Below are 26444 nucleotides of genomic sequence, written 5' to 3'. Positions count from 1 at the left end.
TGTTGGGTTTAAGAAAAAAATGTCTAAATCAAAGCGATACATGTTGCATACATACCGCACGGACATACATGAGAGCTTGTGTATTGATCTCATGTTCAACATGAACTTGACAAGTAGTAGTGTACTGTCACATTTGGATCCATACCAACACTGTCTTTAACACACAACAACATTAAACCTACCCGTTTACTCCAAGAAGAGCAGGGAATTTATTTATTTCAATTTTGATAGGTTTCCAATGTTGCATTTGTGATAGACCAATATATCATGCCGAATCGGCTGATATTTGGCCATTTTTACAAAGACATAATTGATCAAAGGCCTGCGTAGCTGATTAACAGAAGTATTATTATTTTTATTATTTGTATTTATTAACAATTTTTATTGATTTCAGATTAAATAAACCTGACAGAAAATATGGAATCAAATTATATGAATATAAAACCCTTCCCTCCAACAACATTTAAATAAATATCAGAATTAAACACTCTGGACACTTTTGTTCATACCACATGCAAATGCGAGATAACGGGGTGTAGCTTAACTTCTCCAGTTAGTTTAATAGAAAGGCTTTGCAATGGCAAAATAGGGGCAAGAACTTCCTGTTCAATACAAAACCAGGGAGGGGCTCTCTCAGTTGGAAGCGACCAAATGCATAATAATAAAACAAAATCTTGGGTAGGCCTAGCCCACCTTTGTCAATCGGCCTATGTAATTTATTGAAATGTAATCTGGGATGCTTATCAGTCCAAATGAAGGACTTTGCTATGCTATCAAATTGCTTGAAATAAGAGAGGGGGACAGCTACACGGAGAGATTGTAGCAGGTAGTTGAATTTTGGAATACAATTCATTTTAATAACATTAACGTTCCCAATTATAGATAAATTTAATGAAGCCCACCTGCCCACATCGCTCGAAAACCTTTTATTAAGGGGTCAAAATTAACTCTAACTAAATCAGACAAATTTGCTGGGAGTAAAATGCCCAAATACTTAATGCCCTGTTTGGGCCTCTGGAAGGCGTCTGGCTGGAAAGCCATTACTGGGCAGTACGCTGTCAGAGCCAAAGCTTAAGATTTAGACCAGTTGACTCTATATCCTGAGAACTTAGAAAAGGAATTAATAATTCTGTGGGGGCAAGGCATAGGTCTAGTGGGGTCGGAGACGAATAATAAAATACCATCTGCGTAAAGCAAAAGCTTATGCACCGTATCTCCCGCCAACACCCCTGGAAAATCATCTTCCTTTCTTATCGCGGCTGCTAATGGTTCCAGGGCAAGACAGAACAATAATTGGGAAAGAGGGCAACCCTGCCTGGTGCCCCTATCCAGAGTAAAATAATCTGAAATTAATCCATTTGTTTGTACCGCCGCTACTGGGTGTCTATAAAGTAATTTAATCCATCCAATAAAAGTATTCCTGAACCCATATATTTCCAAAATCTTAAAAAGATAATCCCATTCTACCATATCAAACGCCTTTTCGGCATCAATTGAGATGGCAGCGACCGGAGTCTGATCATTCACCACTGACCACATGATATTGATGAAACGCCTAATGTTATCAGAAGAGCTGCGGCTCCAAATAAACCGCACCCTGATCTATATGTATAAGAGATGTCATAACTTAATCGGTTAGGCAAAATTTTTGACAATATTTTTACGTCTAGCTGGATCAGGGAAATTAGACGGTAACTCTTACACTCGCTTAGATCTTTGTCCTTTTTAAGAATCAGACTGATCCGGGCTTGCGTCATGGTTGGCGGAAGCTTTCCATTCTTTAATGATTCCGTATAAACTTCTAGCAAAAGTGGAGCCTCTGTAGCATAAGATCTAAAAAATTTAGCGGCAAACCATCTGGCCCCAGAGCCTTTCCTAATTACCTCGCCAAGCTCCTCCAAGGTTATCTCAGAATCAAGAGATTGTTTTGCTCAGTCATCAGTTTAGGGAGTTCTAATGGTTCCACAAAGTTTCTAATATCTTCATCAGTAGATGAAGACGTGGAACTATAGAGATCAAGATAGAATTCTTTAAAAGCATTATTAATATCAATGGCTGAGGTAAATATTTCACCCCAAGCAGATTTCACTGAGGGAATGGTAGAAAAAGACTCTCTCTGTTTTATATATCTAGCCAAATGCTTCCCTGCTTTGTCCCCCGACTCAAAGTATGACTGTCTTGCCCTGAATAGCCAAAATTCCACCTTCCGTGACAAAATAGTATTATATCTTTAATTCAATTGGGTCAATTCTCTGAGGCCATCAGACGACATTCGGCGCTTCAGCTCTGCCTCGGCACTTTTAATATTTCCTTCCAACTCCACGAGTTCTTGTGCTTGGCATTTTTTGGTGAATGAGGCATATTGTATGATCCGACCCCTATGAACCACCTTAAGTGCCTCCCAAACCGTGCCCACAGAGGATTTTGAGGACCAGTTGGTCTCCATATAAACACTGATTTCAGCCTTTAACATTTGTTGGAATTCAGGATTTAGCAAAAGGAATACATTAAAGTGCCAATTATATGATTTCTTTTTCTCCATATGTGGCAACACCTCTAAACTCACCAGGGTGTGATCTGAGACTAAGATGTTTCCAGTTGAGCAATCAATACCAGATGAAACGAGGGACTTAGATATAAAAAAAAAATAAAAAAAAAATCTATTTTAGAGTAAATCTTATGGACTGATGAAAAAAAATGTATAGTCCCTGCCAGATGGGTTAAAAAGTGTCCAAATATCTGTAAGACCAAGATTTTTTACACATCCTGTGAAGCGTCATTGTTGCTCTAGGGGGCTTACACACTTTTGCTTCACTATGATCAAGGACTGAGTCCATCAACAGATTAAAGTCTCCTCCCAGTAATATATCATGAGGGGTGCCAGCGGCTTGCAACATCCCTTCAAGATATATAGAAAAGCCCTGATCATCAGGTTAGGTGTGTAAATATTAGCCAAAATCAACCTTTGCCTCTGAATTTCTGCTAAAAATATAATGACAAATTTGTCTTTAATCTTTGAGACATTTGAATTGTAGATGTTTAATTAGTGTAATGACTCCCCTGCTCTTACTTGAGCCAGCACTAAAGAAAACATGTCCACCCCATATGTTCCCAAATTTTTCAGCTTCCTGCGGGGAAAGATGCATTTCATGAAGAAACACTATATCATATTTCTTATGTTTAAGAAGAGAAATAACCTTCCTTCTTTTTATGGGGTGCCCCAACCCATTCACATTCCACGTGGAGTGAGACAATCCTCTCATATTAACATTTGACATTTTGACATATTAGAAAAAATAGATTGTGTGTCAAAAATAAACGTTTAAAGACCATATTCCACATTTGTGCAACAATCAAACCCGAACATCCCCCGGAACAAAACAAACAGAAAAAAGAAAAACATGCGCATTTACCCCGTTCACGACAGCGCCAACTGGCATCCATCCCTCCAAACTCAAACAGTTCATGTACGCCTACGAGGACACCTGCGACAACTTTGCCATCGGATTGCTCAAGTCCAGTGTTTCTATAAAAATTTTGTGAGACAGAATTACACAGCAAAAGGTAATCTATAAAACAAACTCCAGCCAGTAGACGGAACAAACTCAAAGATCATGTAGATTCATCCACATAACTGTCCCGAAGGTGTGCCACTGCAGAATAAACTCAAATAACGCTCAGTTTCCTCAAACAGTAAAGTGAATGATCAGGAACGGTCCATTCGGCTGCAACGTGAGTACCACAAAATGACTTACTCCATTGACATTATGAAGGACATCGCTTGCTGTGGACATGTGAATGTTTTACGGCCCTCCTTAGCATCTATTCTCAATTTGGCCTGGAATACACCGTGTAACAAATTTTTTTTTTGTATTGTTTCCTGGGTAGTAAGTGTTATTTCCTAATTGCTTATGCCTCAAAAGTATAGAAAATGGCTATTATTCCCCACAAACTTTGCTTTTGTGACCAAGACAGTGATATATTGAAATTTACCCTTTTTCCAGAACATTCCAGATAGATTCAGTGCTTAGTAAACTTGGAGTAACTTCTAGAACTTTCTAGAACTTTCCAGTAATATAAATATTAGTATAAATACAGGGGCCTTAAGCCCACCAGTTCAGTTTAGTTCCAGCTGCCTAAGTGGATATGTATCTGCATTTTTCTGAGATGGCATCAAGAGGCTGCACGCATCCGGCAGACGCATTTTGCTATGTCTGTGGCCAATTTATCAAGACGAGCGAAAAAGTACTCCGTGGAAGCATCTGCTAAGATGTGTGAGGCCTACAAGGCATATTTTGGCATGCCTGTCGGGGATCAAGACAAACCTTGGGCACCACATTTCACCTGCGAGCACTGCAAAAAAACTCTGGAAGGTAAGATGGACAACTGTTGCTTGGAATTTATGTTATAAAATTTTTAAATTTTTAAAATTGTAAATGTTTTTAATTTTAAAATGTTTTACAATTTTCAATGTTATTGAAAAAATATATAATATATGAAAAATATTGCGAGAATCTCTTACACATTAATCATGGGTGAAATAAATGTATTTTTGTAGGATGGTACAGAGGGGAAAAGAGAGCCATGAAATTCACTATCCCAAGAATTTTGCAGGAACCCACTGACCACTTAAGCAACTGGTACTTCTGCATGGTGGACCCTTCCAAACGTCGGAATGGCAAGAATGAACCTTCTATCACGTATCCGGACCTTCCTTCATCCATCGCCCCAGTGCCACACTGCCATGAGCTCCCCGTACTCACTCCTCCGGAGAGAGAGCAGCTGCCTTTAGAAGAGAGCAGCAAGTCAGAGAGCGAGGAAGATGTTGTAGATCCAGATGACAATTTCAGAGGTGGAGCTGAGGAGAGAAACCCATACTACCCCAACCAAAAAGACCTCAACGACTTGATTAGAGATCTTGGTCTCACCAAGTCCAATGCTGAGATTTTGACATCTAGGCTCAAGCAGTGGAACTTGTTGAATGAAAGTGTGCAAGTTGCAGATCAGAGGAAGCGTCACTAACCTTTTTCCAGCTTCTTCACCCGTCAAGATGGGCTCTGCTTCTGCCCCCTCATCAAATCAAATCACTTTATTGTCACACAGCCATATACACAAGTGCAATGGTGTGTGAAATTCTTGGGTGCAGTTCCGATCAACAACATAGCAGTCGTGACAGTGATGAGACATATACCAATTTACAATAACATCAAATTAACACAGCACAATTTAAACATCTGATATACACATAATTACACTCAACAATATACAAATAATAGCATACACTGTACAGTATACAATACGCACTATATAGATACACATTATTCAATAAGAATAAAAAATAAAAATATATAAAAAAGTATATATAGAATGTACAGTATTGTACTGTATTAACATTCAGGCTGTCGGTTGATAGTCAGTTGTTAAGAGAGGATATAATATAATAATAATATAATTTATGACAGTCCGGTGTGAGATATAAGAGTAAGGGTAATAAAGTGCAGTGCTGATGTATTTTGATCGTGGGAAATCAAGAGTTCAGAAGTCTGATTGCTTGGGGGAAGAAGCTGTCATGGAGTCGGCTGGTGTGGGTCCTGATGCTGCGATACCGCCTACCTGATGGTAGCAGTGAGAACAGCCCATGGCTCGGGTGGCTGGAGTCTCTGATGATCCTCCGAGCTTTTTTCACACACCGCCTTGTATATATTTCCTGGAGGGAGGGAAGCTCACCTCCGATGATGTGTCTGGCAGTTCGCACCACCCTTTGCAGTGCTTTGCAGTTGTGGGCTGTGCTATTGCCGTACCAGGCGGAGATGCAGCCAGTCAGGATGCTCTCTACAGTACAGGTGTAGAACCGTGTGAGGATGTTGCGGTTCATTCCAAACTTCCTCAGCCGTCGCAGGAAGAAGAGGCGCTGATGAGCCTTCTTCACAACGACTTCAGTGTGGATGGACCATGTGAGTTCCTCAGTGATGTGGACACCCAGGAACTTGAAGCTGCTGACTCTCTCCACTGGTGCTCCATTGATGGTGATGGGACTATGTTCTCCGTCTTTTCTTCTGAAGTCCACCACAAGCTCCTTTGTCTTACTGACGTTGAGGGAGAGATTGTGCTCCTGACACCAGTGTGCCACAATGTGACCAGTCTGTTTGAGGCAATCGGAATCGTCTGTAACCAGAATGAGTGGCGCCTCTTCATTGACAGCTCATCCAGAAGCCTCAAAGCCGTGCTGCACCATAATGGTAACAAGTACCCTTCTCTTCCCCTGGCTCACTCGGTGCACCTCAAAGAGGATTACAACAGCATCAAGACCTTGCTGGACGCCTTGAAGTATGATGAGTACATTTGGGGGCTGATTTGTGAAAGTGATTTGCAGTATAATCTCGAAAAACGACTCGCTTCTAAATCTTTTGGAGTCATTTTTGTATTACTTTAGTATAAATAAATGTTGTTTTTTTTTCTGACTTTATGTGAACGAAAAGACACAAATTCGCCCTTTTCTCATTGTAAATAGGTAAATTTCAAAATATCACTGTCCTTGTCACAAAAGCAAAGTTTGTGGGGAATAATAGCCATTTTCTATACTTTTGAGGCATAAGCAATTAGGAAATAACACTTATTACCCAGAAACAAAAAATGTGTAACTTACTGATATCAGAGCAAAAGCGACCTTCCGTTGATGTAAAAGTTTCTTGCATTCCTTGAATCGATCACGTTTCTCTCTTGTCGAATTCGCAAAGTCTGGGAACAAGAAAATGCTGTGGTATTTCCAAGAAAGCCTTCCTTTACTCCTCGCCTCTTTATTTCCCACACTTCTCCGACCAAATCGACTCCCTGGCTCGGGGCCCTCTCTGGGGTATCAGCTTGAGCACGTAAGTGTCTTTTAATGTCTCCAGAGCCCAAGGATTTGGAATTCTGTGACATGTCCTCCTAGAATAGTTATGAAACAGAGTGTATCGAACCTCACCAGTTTATATCATTAAAATTGTTACAACTAGCAAAGTGCACAGAGCTCGCTGTTCACACATCCGATCCTCGCATGGCATCACATAATGAATAGTTAATAAAAAATAAAAAAATGTAAACAAGGAATTTAAAGCAAATATTAGGTAAACAGGTTTTGATTTTAGTGCTTATGTGAACATCTCAGTTGCTATATTATTAAATTGCATGAGACATCCCCTTGCAATCCATAAAATCTCCTTAGGCAAACATTTTTAGTATAATTGTTCTTACCTTTTCTTCAAGCATGACAATATAATGTGTGGTCTGCATAGAAATGGTTTACAGAGTCTGGTATAAAAGAACTTGACTGGCTTGCACAAACCCCAGACCTGAACCCCTATTGAATAGTGCCTGATCCTGACCCCCCGATGCACTTGTTTCTGAATGGGAACAAATCCTCACAACTATGTTGCTTGCAACCAGAGGTGAAAAGTAACAAATTACAACTGCTCTTGTTACAGTACTTGAGTACATTTTTCAACCTTTTAAAGTATAAATAAATAATAATACTTGAGTTGATTAAAGTTGAAGTATTCAACTTCGCATCAGTTATTTTTCACCACAATTATAAAGCACAAAAAAATACATATTTCAGAAAGTGTTAAAAGCACAAAATCTGTTTATAAACTAAAATGCGCTGTGCGTAGCACGACAGAAGCCCGCTGGGCAAAGCAGCTCTCATAAATTGCTACCGTTGTCCTCTCTTCTCTAGCTTATCCAAGACTTTCTGCCCTGTCACTACACAAGAACTGTAATATGGTGATTTTCTGCATATTTTATTTTATTCTGGTACGAGAGAACCGTCTGAACACGTTTAACCACTGATCAAACTTCACTTGTTTTTAAGGTAGGCAATGTTTTAAGGTTGTCAAACATTAACACAATGTAGTTTGACATATGTGGGAATAGCTTGTTTACTTGCTACTTACTATATGTCCAAAACAAACTTTTTAAATACAGATACAATGCAGATAGTGTCAGAAATTAATGGGGATTTGGAGTAAAAATGCCACCGAAATTGACAAATATCCCTGAAATTCAAAATATGGGGCAAAAAATGCCCACGCAACGAGTTTCCATGTTTTATTAATAATATCTGATAAAGTTACAATTACTGACACTACCGTTCAAAAGTTTACCTGAAATGTTTCTCATGATTTTAAAAAACTTTTGATCTGAAGGCGTATGCGTAAATGTTTGAAATTAGTTTCGTAAACAAAAATATACATTTTTATACAACATATTTATTTAATTACAAAACTAAAATTGTATTTAAAAATTTTTTTTGAAATGGATGACTTGGACCAAATAATTAAGAGAAGTGGCCACTAAGTGCCCAGCATATAGATGGGAACTCCTTCAATACTGTTTAAAAAGCATCCCAGGGTGATACCTCACGAAGTTGGTTGAGAAAATGCCAAGAGTACATTTCTACAAAATCTAGGCAAAGTTTGGCCACTTTTTAGTCACAACATAATTCCCATATTTCTATTAAAGCAATTTTGAGCCTTTCAAATGCAGAATCAGCTTCTGGTGTCCATGTAACTAAATCATGCATTTGTAGCGAAGGCATATGAGCCAAATCAGAGAGCGATTGTGACAATTCAGCATAATCAAGTATCCAAGCTCAACAGTAGTTCATCATACCTAAAAAGGACATAACTTGTTTCTTTGTTCTCGGTTTAGGTAATGAGGAGATAGCACAAACACGGGATGGATCGATTTGATGGCTGTCATGAGAAATAAAATGACCCAGATAATGTACTGATGTTCGTACCAATTGCAATTTGTCACGTGTACACTTATGGCCATTTTCAGCTAAAAATAGCAGGAAAGCCTTTGTGTCCTGCAAGCAGGCTTCTTCACTAGGGCTTGCCAAAAGCAAATCGTCGACATAAATCAAAAGTGCACTTCCAGCTGGAGTTTTGAAAGTTTCAAGATTGCATAACAATTGAGCTGTAAAAAATTTTGGGGAGTCGGTATACCCCTGTGGCATGACGTTCCACTGATATCTTTTATTTTTGAAGCAGAACAAAAACCAGTAACAGCTGTCTGTATGTACCTGAATCGAGAATGCATTTGCAATTGAATGCAAATGCATTTTTCAAATCAATTACAGAAAAATGAGTGGAGTCTGTGGAATTGTAGAAAGAATGGTCGTAGGATTGGGTACAATCGGGGCTGAGGGGAACACGGCTTCGTTTACCAAGCATAAATCCTGGACCATTCTGTATTTGCCATTCTTTTTCTTTACTGCCAAAAGAGGACTAGAGACTGGGGAATGTGTGCACAAAGAAATGGCTCCTTTGTCCAAATGAGAATCAATGATCTCTGTCAGGCATTTTTCTGCTTCTTTAGAAAGCGGGTATTGAGTCTATGGTCTATGGTTTGATTTTGGAACCACCTGCAGGGGTTGTGTATTTTTCATGCACCCGATATCGTACGAGTCTTTAGCCCACAGACCTTGGGGTATGTCATCCAAAAACGAAAGTACATCATTATAACTGTCTGTTACTTCTGAACTATCATCATTTTTCTCTTGTCTGGAACGAACAACGGTAGCCATCATAAAATCTGGAATACGAGTAACTTGAAGTGAGGGTGAAAAATACATTTCACATTTTTTTTTTTCCCAATCTCTACATGCTAAAGCCTTCTGTATAAAACTTCCCATGTTTTTCCATTCTCCATTTTTTGCCAGAGAAATATGGGGCGTGACTTCCTTGAAAAAGTGTTGTTGTTAATTTGAAAGCTGTACAGCAATACCTATGTATTTAACCCCCAGAAATATATCACCTAAAATCAAACATTCACTGATAGGCCTAGGTAACCAATATTTTTCATACGACAAGTCTGGGCCTGTGTGGGAGAATAGACTGGTACAATGCAATAATTCTGGTAACTCCCAGTCAGTTAAATCCAATGTTGCATACAGCTGTTGTTGAACATTGGGTTCAGTTATATTCCATGAATAAAAACAGCTGAAAATGGTTTGTAGCGAGTAAAGGCCAATTTCAGGGCTTGTAATTTGCAAGGCGTAGTCTGAGCAATCAATTTGAATATTCAGTCGTCCTAACAGATCTCTGCCCATTAGATTTATTGGACAGTGCTCTGACCGGAGGAACCTGTGTTTGAGTGATTTATTTCCCAATTTTACAATTACTGGTTCAGAAGAATATTCAGTGAGTGGGAGACCAGAGGCGCCTATGGTTATGATCGAATCTGAGCTGGGTTTAATAGGCAAAGAGCCCTTTGACAACTCTGAACAGGTGGCACCAGTATCGACAAGAAACATCATATTTTTACCACAAACTGAAAGCTCAATATATGGGTCATTTTTCCAAGTCATGGGTCAATTTTGGAGCTTGCATTATACATTGACTTTCATTTTCACATTGTTTACCAGTCCACTCTCCCTCCTCATCCTATTTTTTATTTCGGCTCATTCACTGAGAATCTTGGGAGATTATATTCATAAACTTCCTGATTATCATCAGCTGCATTGTTCTGTGGACAGCTTTTAGCGAAATGGCCATACCCTTACCTCTACCTTGGCCTCTGCCTCGTCCTCGTCCCTATCCTCCATGTCCAACGCCCCGCAGGCCATTAAACTGTCCCCCTTAATAATAGTTCAGCTGTGCCATCTGAAGTGAATTCTGAGTCTTAGGGTACGTTTACACGACAACAATGTACTAAAAACCATGTCAGCGATCTTTTTGTCTAGTCCTTGTGCTATAACTTGTCTGGCGTACTGAGACCTGTCGCCTTTGTCATTCAGTCCAGAGTGATCCATGTAATCATCCACTGTTTCTCCGGGTTTCTGTCTGCAGTTATTAATTTTATCCCAGTTCTTTGGGGCAGTGGTCAGGGTGTCGTTTGCCTCGTGGATCCCATGGGTGTGTTGGATAATTACGTAGACGTTCCTATTTCAGTCCGAAAACACGAGCCATCACTTTAGTCCATTCCGAGTTGGTCAATTTGACCATGTCATCTAGAGTCTCTAAGTCCCAGATACATTGTTTGATGTTGGTTTTTGGGCTTGTAATATCCTTAACCATGGAGTCCAGTTCAGCCAGCTCAAGTAATATTGACCATATTTTTTTTTGTCTATTTTCACCTAAAAGTCTTTTCTTAGCCTCATTTTCCCACTTTGTAAATTCTTTCCAATCTATTCCACATCTCGTATTCCTGCTCTGCAATAAACACCTACACTCTTCCAACTTTGTAACACTTAAAGTGCCATTTTCTGGGAACTTGCCCTTTGTCCATTTATGCCATAGCTTTACTTGCTTTTTATCTATTTCTCCATAAACTTTTCAAATTTTTCTCAAAGGTGCTGTGTTCTCTTTGCTCTTTGAGGAACCCATAATTTTTTTTTAAGTTTACAATTTTCTTTATATATATTTTTTTAAAAAATTTTTTTAATTTTTTTTATTCAGGGTGTGCTGAGTGACTCGAGCCAGGTCTCCTAAGCAACCAAATTGGCCCGGTCTCCAGGGAGGTCAGAGTCACATGGGGTAACCTCCTCATGGTCACTATAATGTGGTTCTCGCTCTCAGTGGGGCGCATGGTGAGTTGTGTGTGGATGCCGCGGAGAATAGCGTGAAGCCTTCACACGTGCTATGTCTCTGCAGTAACGCGCTCAACAAGCCACGTGATAAGATGCGAGGATTGACGGTCTCAGATGCAGAGGCAACTAAGATTTGTCCTCCTCCACCCGGATTGAGGCGAGTCACTCTGCCACCACGAGGACTTAGAGTGCATTGGGAATTGGGCATTCCAAATTGGGGAGAAAAAGGGGAGAGAAAAAAAAAAGGTTGCGAGCTGCATACTAGAAATTATCCTAGTACAGTCACAGACTTTAAAGCTATATGCAACTGTGAACACTCCAGTTCACCAGGAATCCCCCTGGGACTCCCCTCTGATCAGAACTATCTCTGTAAAGCTTAAGAGTTGACTCCTTATGCTTAATTTACCAAAGTAGCCAAAAATATAAAATCAATTCACCGGGTCGACGGCTCCGTCACTCAGCATGAGCAACTGCTGTAGCTAGGTGAGTGTCTCGTTTTCTGTGAAATCCACTCATCCAATTTTTCAGAGCGCTCTTCAAATTCGTATGCTTCAAACACCAAAGCAAATTCCTTACTTGGCAATAAAGTCAATTCTGATTCTGATTTGGTCTAGTTGTTGACAGTCAGTCACTTTGCTGAGATATTGGAGCCCATAAGAAATCTCTGTTCTTATTCACAAGCCCGGGTAGCCATGTCCTGAAATGCCCTTTTTTTTTTTTTTCTCCCCAATTTGGAATGCCCAATTCCCAGTGCGCTCTAAGTGCTCGTGGTGGCAGAGATGAATCTCGCCTCCGCGTCTGAGACGTCAATCCTTGTATCTTATTACATGGCTTGTTAAGCATGTTACCGCGGAGGCATAGCACGCGTGGAGGCTTCGCTATGCTCCGCGGCATCCACGCACAACTCCCCACGCACCCCACCGAGAGCGAGAACCACACATTATAGCGACCACGAGGAGGTTTCCCCATGTGACTCTACCCTCCCTAGAAACCAGGCCAGTTTGGTTGCTTAGGACAGTCCAAACTCCTCACCTTTCAGAGAAATTTGCCATTTTGAAAACATAATCGGCCACTTTTGTGATTGTGAAGAGCTATGATTAATGTGCAAAAGTGACTGATATTTATACGCATTAAGGGTCTTTCACACGACTCGCGTCAGTGCTGCAGAATACATTGAAGTCTATGAAGTGACGCCACTTTACACCAAAGTGTTTTTCACACACACGTTTTTGCTTCACCAATAATGTCTTTGAGAGTACTAAGCAACAAGAAATATTTACAAATTTTCCAAATTTGTGAAGAGACATTGAATGTCTCATAATTTCTTTTAATTAAATATTAGCTTATCGTTTACGAATATCAGAGACCCCAGTTATTGAACTAATTTAAATTCACCAAGAAAACGCTTAGACCTAAACATAAATGAGTCCTTTTATTACTTTCTGCTATCAAAGCAACTGCAAGCTTTTTTTCTCTCTTCCAGATACATGTTTTCAATGTTTATTGTGCACACCTCCTGCTTTTTTACGTGGCAAACTTGTAAAATCGCCCCTCTGTGACACTTTCTGCAACTCTTGTCATGTGGAGGGCAATGCGGTGCTTGACGCTGGCGTTGAACGGAGCGTTGACGCCTCGACTCAGCTCATGTGAAATGCGCTTTACAATGATGAAAGAACATTGTTGAAACTCAAAATGATTATTTGTCTATTATTGTGGTCTTTTCTGATAAAAGCCATGCTCAGCAGTTTAAATGCTGTAGGAAAATGATACCGTAGATTTGCTTTGTTTATAATTCTTATACTGAAGTCAGTAGATTTGTAGCCATGCAAGTTTTAATAAAGGAGAAGATAAGGTCTTTTTGGATGAAAAATAGTGCTCCGACTGAAGGAAGACTATAGATCTGCTGTTCTTTTAATGCTTAAACACTATAAAGTCTCTTGGTAGATTTCGGTCATGAACAACTCAAAATGATTCACTGACTCACTCATAGCACATAAGATGCTCGTTTGTCGTCATCTAGTGACATTTCCAGAAGGGGTCACTGAACTAATCAGTTAATAAATTTGAACAAATTTGTGAAACAGAAGCAAGCCTCACCAATATACTCTTTATTTTGCAGCTAATTCTGCACAATTGTAAACTTTAATAAACTTGAATCACTAAAATAGCTTGAATTTGTGCTTTTAGCTTATTCATTAAAAAAATATCCCCTGAAAAAATGTTCAGGGGATATTGGAAGGCATTGGAAGAACAAATCTACAAATTAGAAAATAAGCAAATTTGTTTTTTTTTAATTACCCATTTAGCGCTCTTGCCACCCGTGACCTCACATAGTGTAGCCTACCTCTGTGATTTTTTTTAAAAAAAAATTTTATTATTATTTTTGCATAGCCGAATTTCAAACATTACAAGTAAACACACTACTAAGACGGACAGAAAACATGGACAAGTTCTTGCAAAGGAAAAATATTGACGATGGTTAGCCTATGTGGGATAGTGGTGTGCTGTAGAATTTTTTAGTCATAAAAAGTGTGCCGTAAAAAGGTTGGGAAACACTGGCTTAGGAGACCTGGCTGGAGTCACTCAGCACACCCTGGATTTGAACTCACGACTCCAGGGGTGGTAGTTAGTGTCTTTACTCGCTGAGCTACCCAGGCCCCCGCTTGCAACCTTCTTAGTAGACGTATTAAGTCATAAGAAACAAAGGGAAGGCCCTCAGAAGAGCTCTATAGAAAACCGTAAAAAAAACAAAAAAACAAATGTAACTTCAAAAAAAAAATGGGTTCTGGGACATGTTTGGTTTATTTACAGAAAGCAATTTACAGTTAATAAGAAATGATAGAAAAGAAACGAATAATGAGGATTAATAAATATGTAATTTCCATATAGTGCTATTGTTCCATATTGTTCTAATAATACATTTTTTTTTCTTGATTACCAGATTAGCACTTTAGAATGCTTTTGTAAGGACTAGGTCACACAGTATATGTTTGCCATCACAAGTGAAGAAAAAATGTAATAAATATCACTTAAAACAGTTATTTTAAACTGTAATAATATTGTCAATTTATGATTTTGTCAGTAGTTTTGACCAATTTATTGCATCCTTGGTTAAAGGGAACATAAGTTTCTTTCAAGAACAAAAATGTTTTTGTTTTCTAAAAATGGAAACGTATATACTATATATAATGTAATTTTCATAAAGTAACTTGTAATTACTTGAGTAGTTTTTCAGCAGACTACTTATTTACTCTTACATGAGTCATAATATTTCTTAGCACTTCTACTTGTACTCAAGTGAATTATTTCTTCATTAGCTGTACTTTCTGCTTACAACATAAAGTGGAAAGCCTTCCCAGAAGAGTGGAAGTTGAGGGAGCATCAAAGGGATGACTAATTCTCTATTAATGCCCATGGTTTTAAAATGAAATATACAACAAGCACACATGGGTGTGGTGTTTGGGTGTCCACATACTGTTATGTAATATAATAATAATGATGGCATCGTAATATAATTCAATACCACAAAGAAATACAACTTGGACTTGGACCTGGCAGTCACCAATATAATGCCGATATTATATTGGTGACTGCCAGATCTAAGTCCAAGTTGTATTTCTTTGTGGTATTGAATTGTATTATGATGCCATCATGTGTATGATTGATTATCTCTTATGTCATTCAGATGTCAGACGGCTTCCTGTTGGAGGTATGTGTAGACTCAGTTGAGTCAGCCATAAACGCAGAAAGGGGAGGTACAAATTCATGCACATTCTTAAATACACTCAATATAGTATACAAATTATTACATTTCTGATTTTAGCATGTCACACACACATAGTTTACACACACATATACTGTATAAATTGCATTGGGCATTGCAGGGTGGTAAATATTTGTTAAATGGTTTGTAACTCTTTTTGAGGAGATAAAAGATTTTATCATGTTTTATCTGCAGGTGCTGGTCGTATTGAGCTGTGCTCTAATCTGCTGGAGGGAGGGACAACGCCCAGCACGGGTCAATACACATTCAAACCTCAATAAATGTGTTTTTTTTAACAGCCCAATATGACAAAATGTCTGCATGTTTCCAGTGTTCTTGTTCTGCCTGTAGGTCTGTTGCAGGTGGTCAAAGAGAATGTGCGTATTCCAGTGTATGTGATGATTCGCCCCCGTGGCGGGGACTTCCTGTACTCAGACTGGGAGGTGGAGGTGATGAAGAGGGACATTGAACAGATGAAGAATCACAGAGCAGATGGGCTGGTTTTTGGAGCACTGACAGAAGATGGACGTGTGGATACTGAGCTCTGCATGGAACTTCTGGGTAAAATCTGACTGATGTTCTTTGAAAACCTTTGAAAGATATTGGTATAGGAGACTAAAGGTCTCTGAAGTAGGGATTTTAATGAATAATCGAATGGCTAATAATTATTTTTATTTGTCGTTAATTTGATTAAGCTTATTGATCATCGATAAATCAATTTCAGGACAAATGCATTCAGTAATCGTGTGAGCAGAAAGACTGTCTATGCAGTCATCCGCCACTAGAGGACACACTGCTGCTAGTGCACTGCTTGTCACGACCAGTGGTCAATACTGAATAAAAAATAGCTTGTAAAGATGAAGCAGGGGTCAATGTAAACATGGATCATTTCTCTATAGATGAACATTACATTTCCTGCATAAACCTTGATAGTATGTCAAAGTACAATATGACAACAAACAGTGTTGATTTGCTTGTCTCCCTGCATCATCCAGATTGGTGCCAGGTGATAATCTGACATGGTGTGAGCTGCGAAGCGATCGTCTATGTTCCGTGACTGATGTATAATGTGTGAGGAAGAGTTTCTTGTGACCTCCTGGGGTAATATGGTGCCCCCCTAGGGAGTTTATGCCCTACGCAGACTGCATACTATGCATATAGGTACTGATTTTAACATAAAAAATGTTACGTACTTTAGCTTTAATTATGAAAGGACCATAATTACGACCGAAATTAAGTGTATGGAATATTAAAAGATAGTATGCATAAGACATATTTTGACCTTCTTTCTAGCTACATCAAAAGCAATAATGACGTATTTGGTTTACCGATGAGCTTTTGAGCTTGAACCGTGAAATACTGTATGTTCATGGTATTCTGGGGGCAATATTAGGCCTATTGTGAAGTGATTCAGCTTTAAAAAAAAAAAAAAAATTATCCCCTTTTCTCCCAATTTGGAATGCCCAATTCCCACTACTTAGTAGGTCCTCATAGTGGCGCGGTTACTCACCTCAGTCCGGGTGGCGGAGGACACCTGACGTAGCCTCGCGGCTTGCCTCTCACGTCGCTCTCCAACTTAATCTGTTGGAGGGTTGGCTTAATGATAGGCTCTGGATGGGTGGTAGGCAGAGATTGATAGCTTGTGTTTTTCTAACAGAGAAGAGGCCTTAGACGTAGGGTAGGTCTGCTCATGGGGGGGTGTTGTATTGAACCCTGGTTTTATGGTATGTCTGGACGAGAAAGGAGGAATGTCTTGATTGGAAAGCAAGAACGAAAGGCAATCAAAAGGATCCGGTGTCCAGCTGTGGGGGGTGGTTGGGAGACGTCCCTGACTGCCGCCCCATTCCCAGGAGATGTTCCGGGAGTAATGGGGCAAAACATCCTGAAGGCACTAACGGAGGTGCGGCAGGCAGTAATGCCCAGCAGGTTTAGACATCTACTTGTGCATCTGAGTATTTGATGGGCATTGTATTGTATAGATTATTAAAAGATTGAGATAACTTTATATAAATGCTTTTAACAATATTTTCCTGTGAAGCACACTTTAATTTGGAACTAGAGATATGGGGGAGCGTCAGTGGTATTTCACTTGTTTTATAAATTCTACATCGGACTCTATTGTACAATTGGTGTCTCAACACCTATGAATCCTATTCTAGTGTCCTCGACACTTATATACATTACATTGCGTGATCAACTCCCCATAATACTTGTTTACTTCATTCTGATTGGTTCAAATCTTACTGCTAAGCTAAATTTTTCGTTTTAAGCAGATAATATAAAAACAGTTACTGGTGTTGCCTAATCATGACATTGAATGTCAGTGTTGCGAAGATAAGACTGGTTTTCAATTTCCCATAGACATAGACAGTCATATGCAATAATTTCCAATCATAGTTACCAAATCTCAGAACATCCTATTCATAACTCATAAAACTTAACTTACACAGAGCCACTTAAACCAACTAGGTGAGACAATCCTCTGTACTGCTATTAAGCATGTTTTTGTTGTGTTGTCCTTACTGCACACAACTGCGCAACCCATACATTGCGAATTAATGACTCTTATTAGCCAGTTCTTTGTAGCGAATTAGAACAACAAGTTCAGGTCATATACTAAAGACAACAAAATGAGCTAAAAAAATTTTTTTCTGTATTTTCTCTGTAGCGGCTTGTCGACCTCTACCAGTTACTTTTCACAGAGGTAAAATAAAATTTTATTGAATACATTTTTTTTTTATTTTTTTTTTATAAATACAAGGCCACTTTCTAAAGTGTATAACTCTTGAAAACAGTAAAATCTAATGTTTAAAGACTCCACTTTCTGCCTTTTATTGCAGCTTTTGATATGGTCCATGATCCAGTGGTTGCCTTAGAAGCTCTGGTCTCCCTGGGCTTTGAGAGGATTTTGACCAGTGGTTGTGACAGCTCTGCACTAGAAGGTTTACCTGTAGTTAAACGATTGGTGGAACAGGTGAGACACCATCTCTTCCAAGCAACTAAGGAGTAATATAATACGTAAAACAAATTGTGCATCCCTCCCTGACTGTACGTAAATTTAGGAATTTTCCTACTAACAGTGCAATTCAAGCTTCAAGTACCACCTTCAAGTTTTTGTGAGTCATAGTCAGCAGGGGGCAGTCAGCGTAGCTCCAGATGTACAACCAATAAAACGTGACACAACCACAGTGAGACACTCCAGTGAGGAACTTGCGTGCCTGAGCTGCAGTTATAGATTCGCTGTTGGGTGCACTGGGCCTCCACCATGTATTCCTTCACCACAGGAATGATGTGATTGATCCTCTCCCTCATGCTCCGTACATGCTCGATGGTAGAACGATGTGGGGATGGCTGATTCTCGCAGGCCTCCCTTGCCACATCCAGCATTCCTCAGGGCTGACGGCCAAACAGCAGCTCAAAAGGTGTGAAGCCAGTTGAGGCTTGAGGGACGCCAATCCTCCAATCCTCAATTACCGCCCAACAAAGCAAAATTGCCAATGTTATGTTAACACTCTTGGTGTTCGCACGAGTCCACTCTACATGAGTTAAAACTAACAATGAGCAATGTTGAATATGCTCTGTGTTGTGTTGAATTGGCCAAACAGTTAATGAGATCAAGTACGTACACTCTCTGAGTGATGACTGATCATTAGTGATGACACCTGCTGTTAACAAACAGAGTCTACTGAAGGAAAGAGGAACGACAAGAACAGGAAACCACAACAATTCAATCTGTCTTACTGAGAATCAACTGCAAATAAAATAGATTATTGGGCAACAATCTCTTAATGTCATTTGAGGATGCTTAAGTAATGTGGTTTATTTTATTTTTCATATGTGTGCAAAAGTTCTTTAAATAGAGACAAACCTCGATTAATTCTCAATAGTGTTGCTGGTGTCATTTTGTTTCATGTGACAATCAACAAACTCATTATCAGGCTCATGCCGCAATGCATTGTGGGTGTCCACATTGTACAGAACTCAACATTGGCACTCGGCATGCTTTGATCATGAATCTGAAAATGAGTTTGTTGATTGTCACGGTTGTTGCATTTTGTATGCTGAGTCTTAATGTCTATGTGTCTTATTGACAGCTCAAATAATTATATACTTTAAAGGCAGTAACTGCTTACATTTTCACAGCAATATCGCATTGACCTATCTTTATTACAACATTCAATGCTTTTTTTAAATTATTTTCCCCAAGTTTATGTGAAATTATTCTTTGTTTTTCAAGTCTTAATAAGAGATACTTGAACTCAACCAAACATTCTCTCTCCATTGCAATGCATTACAGTTGTAAGATTATACAAAGTTTAAGTGCCTAACCAAAGTAAACACTAATCACCATAATTGTGACTTCAAAAGAAACAGAATGACATCAGCAACACTAAATGGAGACAAACCTCTATTAATTCTTAATAAAGAACTTTTTTGCACACATATGAAAAACAAAGTAACCCACATTTCTTAAGCATCCTCGCATGACATATTAAGAGATTGTTGTCCAATAATCTATTTTATTTGCAGTTGATGTATATGTTAGACAGATTCAATTGTTGTGGTGTCTGCTGGTTTGTTCTCTTGTTTTCAGTTCTTGTTCCTCTTTCCTCCAGTAGACCCTGCTTGTTAACAGCAGGTGTCATAACAAATAATCAGTCATCACTCAGAGAGTGTACTACTTGATATCATTAACTGTTTGGCCAATTCAACATTCAACACAACACAGTAAATTCAACACTGCTCAGTGTTAGTTTTTAAACTCCTGTAGTGGACAAGAGTGTTAATTTAACACCGGGGATTTTGCTGTGAATACAGCATCTGCTTTAGTGTATGGTTAATGTGTTCCACCAGTCCATCCATTTGGTGGGGCCGACGTGGCTTTGCAGAGGGTAATGGCTTCCAGATACCGGGTAGCATAGTTGACGATCACCAAGATGTGCTCATGGCCCCGAGCGGACTTTGGCAGCAGCCCCACAAGGTCTATGCCTCTCCGCTCAAAGGGCATCTCCATGACTGGCAGTGGGAATAGGGGCTTAGGTGGTGGCCATTAGGGACCGGTGTGCTGGCAGACCGGGCAACTCAACTGAACCTGCGAACTTCGGCATCAGTTTCAGGCCAGTTGAACCAGTCCCGCAGCCACTGGACCATATTTTTGGCCCCTAGGTGCCTGGCCATAGGATGTGAGTGGGCCAAGTCAATCATTAACTTGGTTTTTGTGCGGTTTGTCACCCTGGCACTCAAAAATCAGTGAACTTTAGAAAATAAAAAATACTTTTATTAATCAAAGAAACAGAAAATGGAAGTCTCAAAAGGCTTCAGGAGGGGGCAAGGCCAAAACAACAAACAAAAGGTAAATACTAGAGGGGAGTAAATGCTAACTTACCTGCAAAAGAAAATTCAGTTACACAACATAAATTTACCCTAGACATAGGCTAGGTTTTTACCCTTAGACTAGCTAAACATAGGAAAAAAGGCAAGATTAAACAAAATGGCACCCACCTCCCTACAACCTCCGTATTATTACTATTTACACTATTTACAAAAGAAGAAAGAATGATTAACAATTTTTAAGTGAATGAGATCATCCTCAGTCCACAAGAAATAAAGAGGTTACTTTCAACAATGACCTGCAACTACGTGTTTTAACTGCAAGTATCAACAGCTACAACAACTTGCAGCAGCACTGTTTAAAAAAAATGTCTGGAACAAGGGAAGGGAAGCTCCATTGCAGTGGAGATCTGCCTGGGTTATATCCTGCTTCCTTTTCCCCACCAACCAATCCTGAAAGAGGAGTGATTGGCAATCATTATTGCAGATACCTGGTTGTTGAGCAGCTTGCAGGGAGGAGAAATGGAGAGAGACAACAAAACCCGAAAAAACATAGCACAAGGCAGGCAAAATCGCTGACCGTTCAGATGCACATCACGTTTGGGGGATTCCCACGCTTCTGGAGGATTAGGGTCGGTGGGGATGAGCTCATGAACTTGCTAAACAGCGTAGTACAGACCACAAAACCTGAATTAAACTGACAGTTTTCTAATTTGAAGCACTGTGGCGAATGTCAAACATCTCATAAGGCCAGACAGACTCGACATTTTAAACGACATTGACGAGGAAAAGAGGGGAAAAAACTAGGGCTGGGAAACGCATTCATTTCTGCTATTAATATTTTTTGTTTAACACATGAAAAAAAATTATGCAATTAATGCAGTGTCCTTTTTTTTTTTTTTTACGCCCTGAACCTTCATGCGATAGGAGAATGGTGTCCTGAGTTGTTCCTGGTAGGTTACTCAGCCTTACAGACTCAGATTAGGGTGGGGGCGGTGTTAGGACATTTGCTGCCTGACAGGAACAAACCCAGGCACTTTTGTAGAATGGGGGAAACTTCATCAATGTTTTCCCCCGCTTTCTGTGGCTAGCATTGGCATATATACATTTCAGTAGGTACTCGCTTGACTGGAGCAGTGCACGCTTAATAAACACGGGAGCACATTACTGTATGGAGGGTAAAGACTTAACGAGTAATACGGGGAAGCTGCTCTATCTCTTCACACTGCACGAAAATGCTCACTGAATTTTAACTGAACCAGTTTCAAAAGCAAAACCGCCTGTGTGAGACCTTGTGTGTGTGTGATAGAGACTGAAAAGGATCTGATTGTTCAGCAAGCTACAACCAGGTATATTTCTAGAGACTGAACGGCAGCCAGAGAAAATAATAGTTTTGAGATTTTAAATTTCAGAAAATTAAACTTCAGCATTCAATATGTTTTCATCTGTATGTACAGTGTCTAATAATGCATTGGTAATGTACACTTAAGTTTCTCTTGCCAATAAAGTTTGATATTAATTTAATCTGCCCATTTGATCCTATTATTTAAGAAAGTCCACTGGAAGCGTGCTGAGTGACTCCAGCCAGGTCTCCTAAGCAACCAGATTGGCCCAGTTGCTAGGGAGGGTAGAGTCACATGAGGTAACCTCCTCGTAGTCGCTATAATGTGGTTCTCACTCTCGGTGGGGCGCGTGGTGAGTTGTGCATGGATGCCGCGGTGGATGGCATGAAGCCTCCAAACGCGCTATGTCTCCGCGGTAACACGCTCAACAAGCCACGTGATAAAATGTGCGGGTTGACGGTCTCAGACGCGGAGGCAACTGAGATTCTTCCTCCGCCACCTGGATTGAGGCAAGTCACTACGCCACCATGAGGACTTAGAGTGCATTGGGAACTGAGCATTCCAAATTGGGGAGACAAAAAAAAAAAGTCCACTAGAAAATGGCAGAAGATTTTGCCCAAATTGTAATTACAACATGTCCACTGATTTTATGGCATATACTTGTTTCAAAGATTAATACCTGAAAAATGTGTTTAACTCTATCCGTAAAAGAAATAATTAAAACAAGTTTTTAAAATTTACATATTTAAATAATTAAAATAAATCATGACTAACCAATTTCTTGCAAGTAAATATATTTTTCACGATTTTTTCAATGTTTGTTGTAATGTATCATATACCATAATTATGTATCATGTACCATTGCGATTAATCACAGAAAAATTTACTATTAATTAGTTTTCACAGGATTAGAAGGATTCACAGCTCTAAAATATATACAGTGCATCCGGAAAGTATTCGCAGCGCTTCACTTTTTCCACATTTTGTTATGTTACAGCATTATTCCAAAATGGATTAAATTCATTATTTTCCTCAAAATTCTACAAACAATACCCCATAATGACAACATGAAAGAAGTTTGTTTGAAATCTTGCAAATTTATTAAAAATAAAAAACGAAAATTACAGCCTCAAGTCTTTTCAAGTATGATGCTACAAGCTTGGCACACCTATTTTTGGGCAGGTTCACCCATTCTTCTTTGCAGGACCTACAAGCTCCATCAGGTTGGATGGGGAGCGTCGGTGCACAGCCATTTTAGATCTCTCCAGAGATGTTCATTCGGGTTCAAGTCTGGGCTCTGGCTGGGCCACTCCAGGACATTCACAGAGTTGTCCCGTAGCCACTCCTTTGTTATCTTGGCTGTGTGCTTAGGGTCGTTGTCCTGTTGGAAGATGAACCTTCGCCCCAGTCCGAGGTCCAGAGCGCTCTGGAGCAGGTTTTCATCAAGGATATCTCTGTACATTGCTGCATTCATCTTTCCCTCGATCCTGACTAGTCTCCCAGTTCCTGCCACTGAAAAACATCCCCACAGCATGATGCTGCCACCACCATGCTTCACTGTAGGGATGGTATTGGCCAGGTGATGAGCAGTGCCTGGTTTCCTCCAGACATGACGCTTGCCATTTAGGCCAAAGAGTTCAATCTTTGTTTCATCAGACCAGAGAATTTTGTTTCTCATGGTCTGATAGTCCTTCAGGTGCCTTTTGGCAAACTCCAGGTGGGCTGTCATGTGCCTTTTACTGAGGAGTGGCTTCCATCTGGCCACTCTACCATACAGGCCTGATTGGTGGAGTGCTGCAGAGATGGTTGTTCTTCTGGAAGGTTCTCCTCTCTCCACAGAGAAATGCTGGAGCTCTGTCAGAGTGACCATCGGGTTCTTGGTCACCTCCCTGACTAAGGCCCTTCACCCCCGATCGCTCAGTTTGGCCAGGTGGCCAGCTCTAGGAAGAGTCCTGGTGGTTCCAAACTTCCATTTACGGATGATGGAGGTCACTGTGCTCATTGGGACCTTCAGTGCTGCAGAGATTGTTCTGTACATCGATACAATCCTGTCTCAGAGGTCTACAGACAATTCCTTGGACTTATGGCTTGATTTGTGCTCTGACATGCACTGTTAACTGTGGGACCTTATATAGACAGTTGTGTGCCTTTCCAAATCATGTCTAATCAACTGAATTTACCACAGGTGGACTCCAATCAAGTTGTAGAAACATCTCAAGGATGATCAGTGGAAACAGGATGCATCTGAGCTCAGTTTTGAGTGTCATGGCAAAGGCTGTGAATACTTATGTGATTTTTTTCATTTTTTATTTTTAATAAATTTGCAAAGATTTCAAACAAACTTTTTTCATGTTGTCATTATGGGGTATTGTTTGTAGAATTTTGAGGAAAATAATGAATTTAATCCATTTTGGAATAAGGCTGTAACAAAACAAAATGTGGAAAAAGTGAAGCGCTGTGAATATTTTCCAGATGCACTGTATATATATAATGTGTGCCATTAATGTAGTAACACCAACTGTAGAAACAGCTATGATTTGACAGAAATTTTATAGACTCTATAGGTTTTAATTATAGAACTGTATATAACTGTTTAGGCTACTGTTTTTTTTTCCATAACAAAATGCTATAGTTTGTTTTATAGAAACCTAGTAACATTGCCTATTCAATTGTGAACCATCCTTGGTGAAACCTGTAAAATAAAGGGCTTTAAAGTCTGGACATCTTTGATTATGGGCCAAGTTATCAGTTTTTCAGCTGTATAAAATCTGTTCTATTCGAATACTCTTGTATGGGGCAAAAAAAGTTGGTTTTGTTTACCTTCAGATATTCCCAGAGATTAATTAAATCAACATTTAAAACATAAGTCAAATTTTCTATTAGAAAAACAGTCCCAACTCGCTGATTATGTCAGAATGACATAAACATGTATATGTTCATAATAATGATAACTACTAATAAAAATGTAAAAATCTGTATGGATTGCAAAAGGGGACCCAGAGTGCAAAGGTGTCAGGGGCCCAAAAGTCCTTACGGCGCTCCTCATGATACTATCAAACTCATTTTGAGATCTCTGATTTCCATGTGTATAATAGATTTTGGTTAGGTTTTGTTTTGACTCATTTGTGTTAAAATATTCTTTTTGCTTTGACAAACTCTTCAACAATAAAAGTTCTCTCTTTTCGTTAATAGGCAAAAGGCAGAATAGTAATAATGGCAGGTAAGTTTAGAAAATTTTCTTTTTTTGTCTTTAGAAAATTAATTCATCAGTTCATTTAAACTGATGTGTGTAATTTTATGTTAAAATATCAATGTTTCTTTTTTGATGACATATCCCGGTTTAATATGCAGGAACAACTATACATAAACCATTTGTAGGTTGATTTCCCTGAAAACTGTGGAAAAAAAAAAAAAAAATAGTAAAAAAAAAAAAAAAAAATGTGGCTTTGGCACTTTTTTCTTTCTTTTTTAAAATTTTTATCCCCCTTTTCTCCCAATTTTGAATGCCCAATTCTCACTACTTAGTCGGTCCTCGTGGTGGTGCGGTTACACACCTCAACCCGGGTGGCGGAGGACGATTCTCAGTTGCCTCCACTTCTGAGACCACCATGACACTGCGGAGACTTATTTTGCACATTTCCATTTAAAATATTATATATTATATTAAAATATTGTATATTGTCTTTAGATTTATTTTGAAGCAGGTTTAATTTTTTCTTTATTTCAATGTCAAACATTAATTTACTCTAATCTTTAAAAATGATTTAATTGTATAGTAATGCAGGTTGGGCAATGGCATAAAAACTCTCTTTAAAAGCCTGTGTTGTAATTTAGCCAGAAAATACAGAAAATCTCGAAAGATTAGGTACATAATTCCGGCGTGGCACCCGGCTTTCATAGGAATAAATTGAAAACGCTCGCTCACAACGCACTAGTGGAAACGTATGGTAAGAGTGATTCAGCGGCTGGGACAGACATGCGGTCTTGTCTAGAAGGGATCCCTCCCTTGTCAATCTTGCGAGATTCTTTCACAGCGTTAATTTGATGTCACACACCAACGAGGAGTGCTTGTAAAGGATTATTTTAAATTGTCTGTTTTGATGAATAGTCATTCTTGATGACCAATTCAAGCTTTAAAATAAAAAATTTACGAATTTGATTACATTCAGCTGTACATCTGCTACTGTCGGTAATGGGATACAGTATTGTTGATCACTGGAGAAGTACATCAGTCAGTTCTTCTGTTAAGCATCTGACTGGGTGGTAACTAATTCATCCCTTTCGTTAGAGGTTCTGGGTTCTAATCCACCCACATGGAACTTTATATTTTAATAAAGCAAAGATTGCATCTGCACCTCAGTGGATGTACATCTTGAGTGGGAACACATTTGTTTGCATTTTTCTTTGCGATTTGACTGGAAAGGAGTGCAAGCTG

General features: G+C 39.3%; 2 protein-coding genes across 4 annotated transcripts in view; both read left to right on the top strand.

The window, feature by feature from the left end:
- cutc (cutC copper transporter homolog (E. coli)) overlaps positions 1 to 26444 on the top strand; it is a 28975-nt gene that overhangs the window by 234 nt on the left and 2297 nt on the right. Inside the window, exons 2-7 of one of the 2 annotated variants that reach the window (XM_051650913.1) lie at positions 15258 to 15327; positions 15531 to 15590; positions 15687 to 15896; positions 18004 to 18039; positions 18176 to 18309; positions 25202 to 25229. In XM_051650913.1, coding sequence (XP_051506873.1) covers positions 15258 to 15327; positions 15531 to 15590; positions 15687 to 15896; positions 18004 to 18039; positions 18176 to 18309; positions 25202 to 25229 — 538 coding nt within the window. The remainder of the gene's footprint in view (positions 1 to 15257; positions 15328 to 15530; positions 15591 to 15686; positions 15897 to 18003; positions 18040 to 18175; positions 18310 to 25201; positions 25230 to 26444) is intronic. The other variant, XM_051650914.1, reaches the window with a different exon arrangement.
- LOC127413629 (uncharacterized) lies at positions 3258 to 6529 on the top strand. 2 transcript variants are annotated; one of them, XM_051650910.1, is made up of 2 exons: positions 3258 to 4373; positions 4559 to 6529. In XM_051650910.1, exon 2 carries the CDS (start codon positions 5639 to 5641, stop codon positions 6431 to 6433), a length of 795 nt encoding a protein of 264 aa, XP_051506870.1. In that variant the 5' UTR covers positions 3258 to 4373; positions 4559 to 5638; the 3' UTR covers positions 6434 to 6529. Both variants share the same exon structure in this region, with proteins under 2 accessions (XP_051506870.1, XP_051506871.1).

The sequence above is a fragment of the Myxocyprinus asiaticus genome, chromosome 23 (assembly GCF_019703515.2).
Source record: "Myxocyprinus asiaticus isolate MX2 ecotype Aquarium Trade chromosome 23, UBuf_Myxa_2, whole genome shotgun sequence".
Taxonomy (NCBI): Eukaryota; Metazoa; Chordata; class Actinopteri; order Cypriniformes; family Catostomidae; genus Myxocyprinus; species Myxocyprinus asiaticus.
This window is presented reverse-complemented; position numbering and strand designations above follow the sequence as displayed.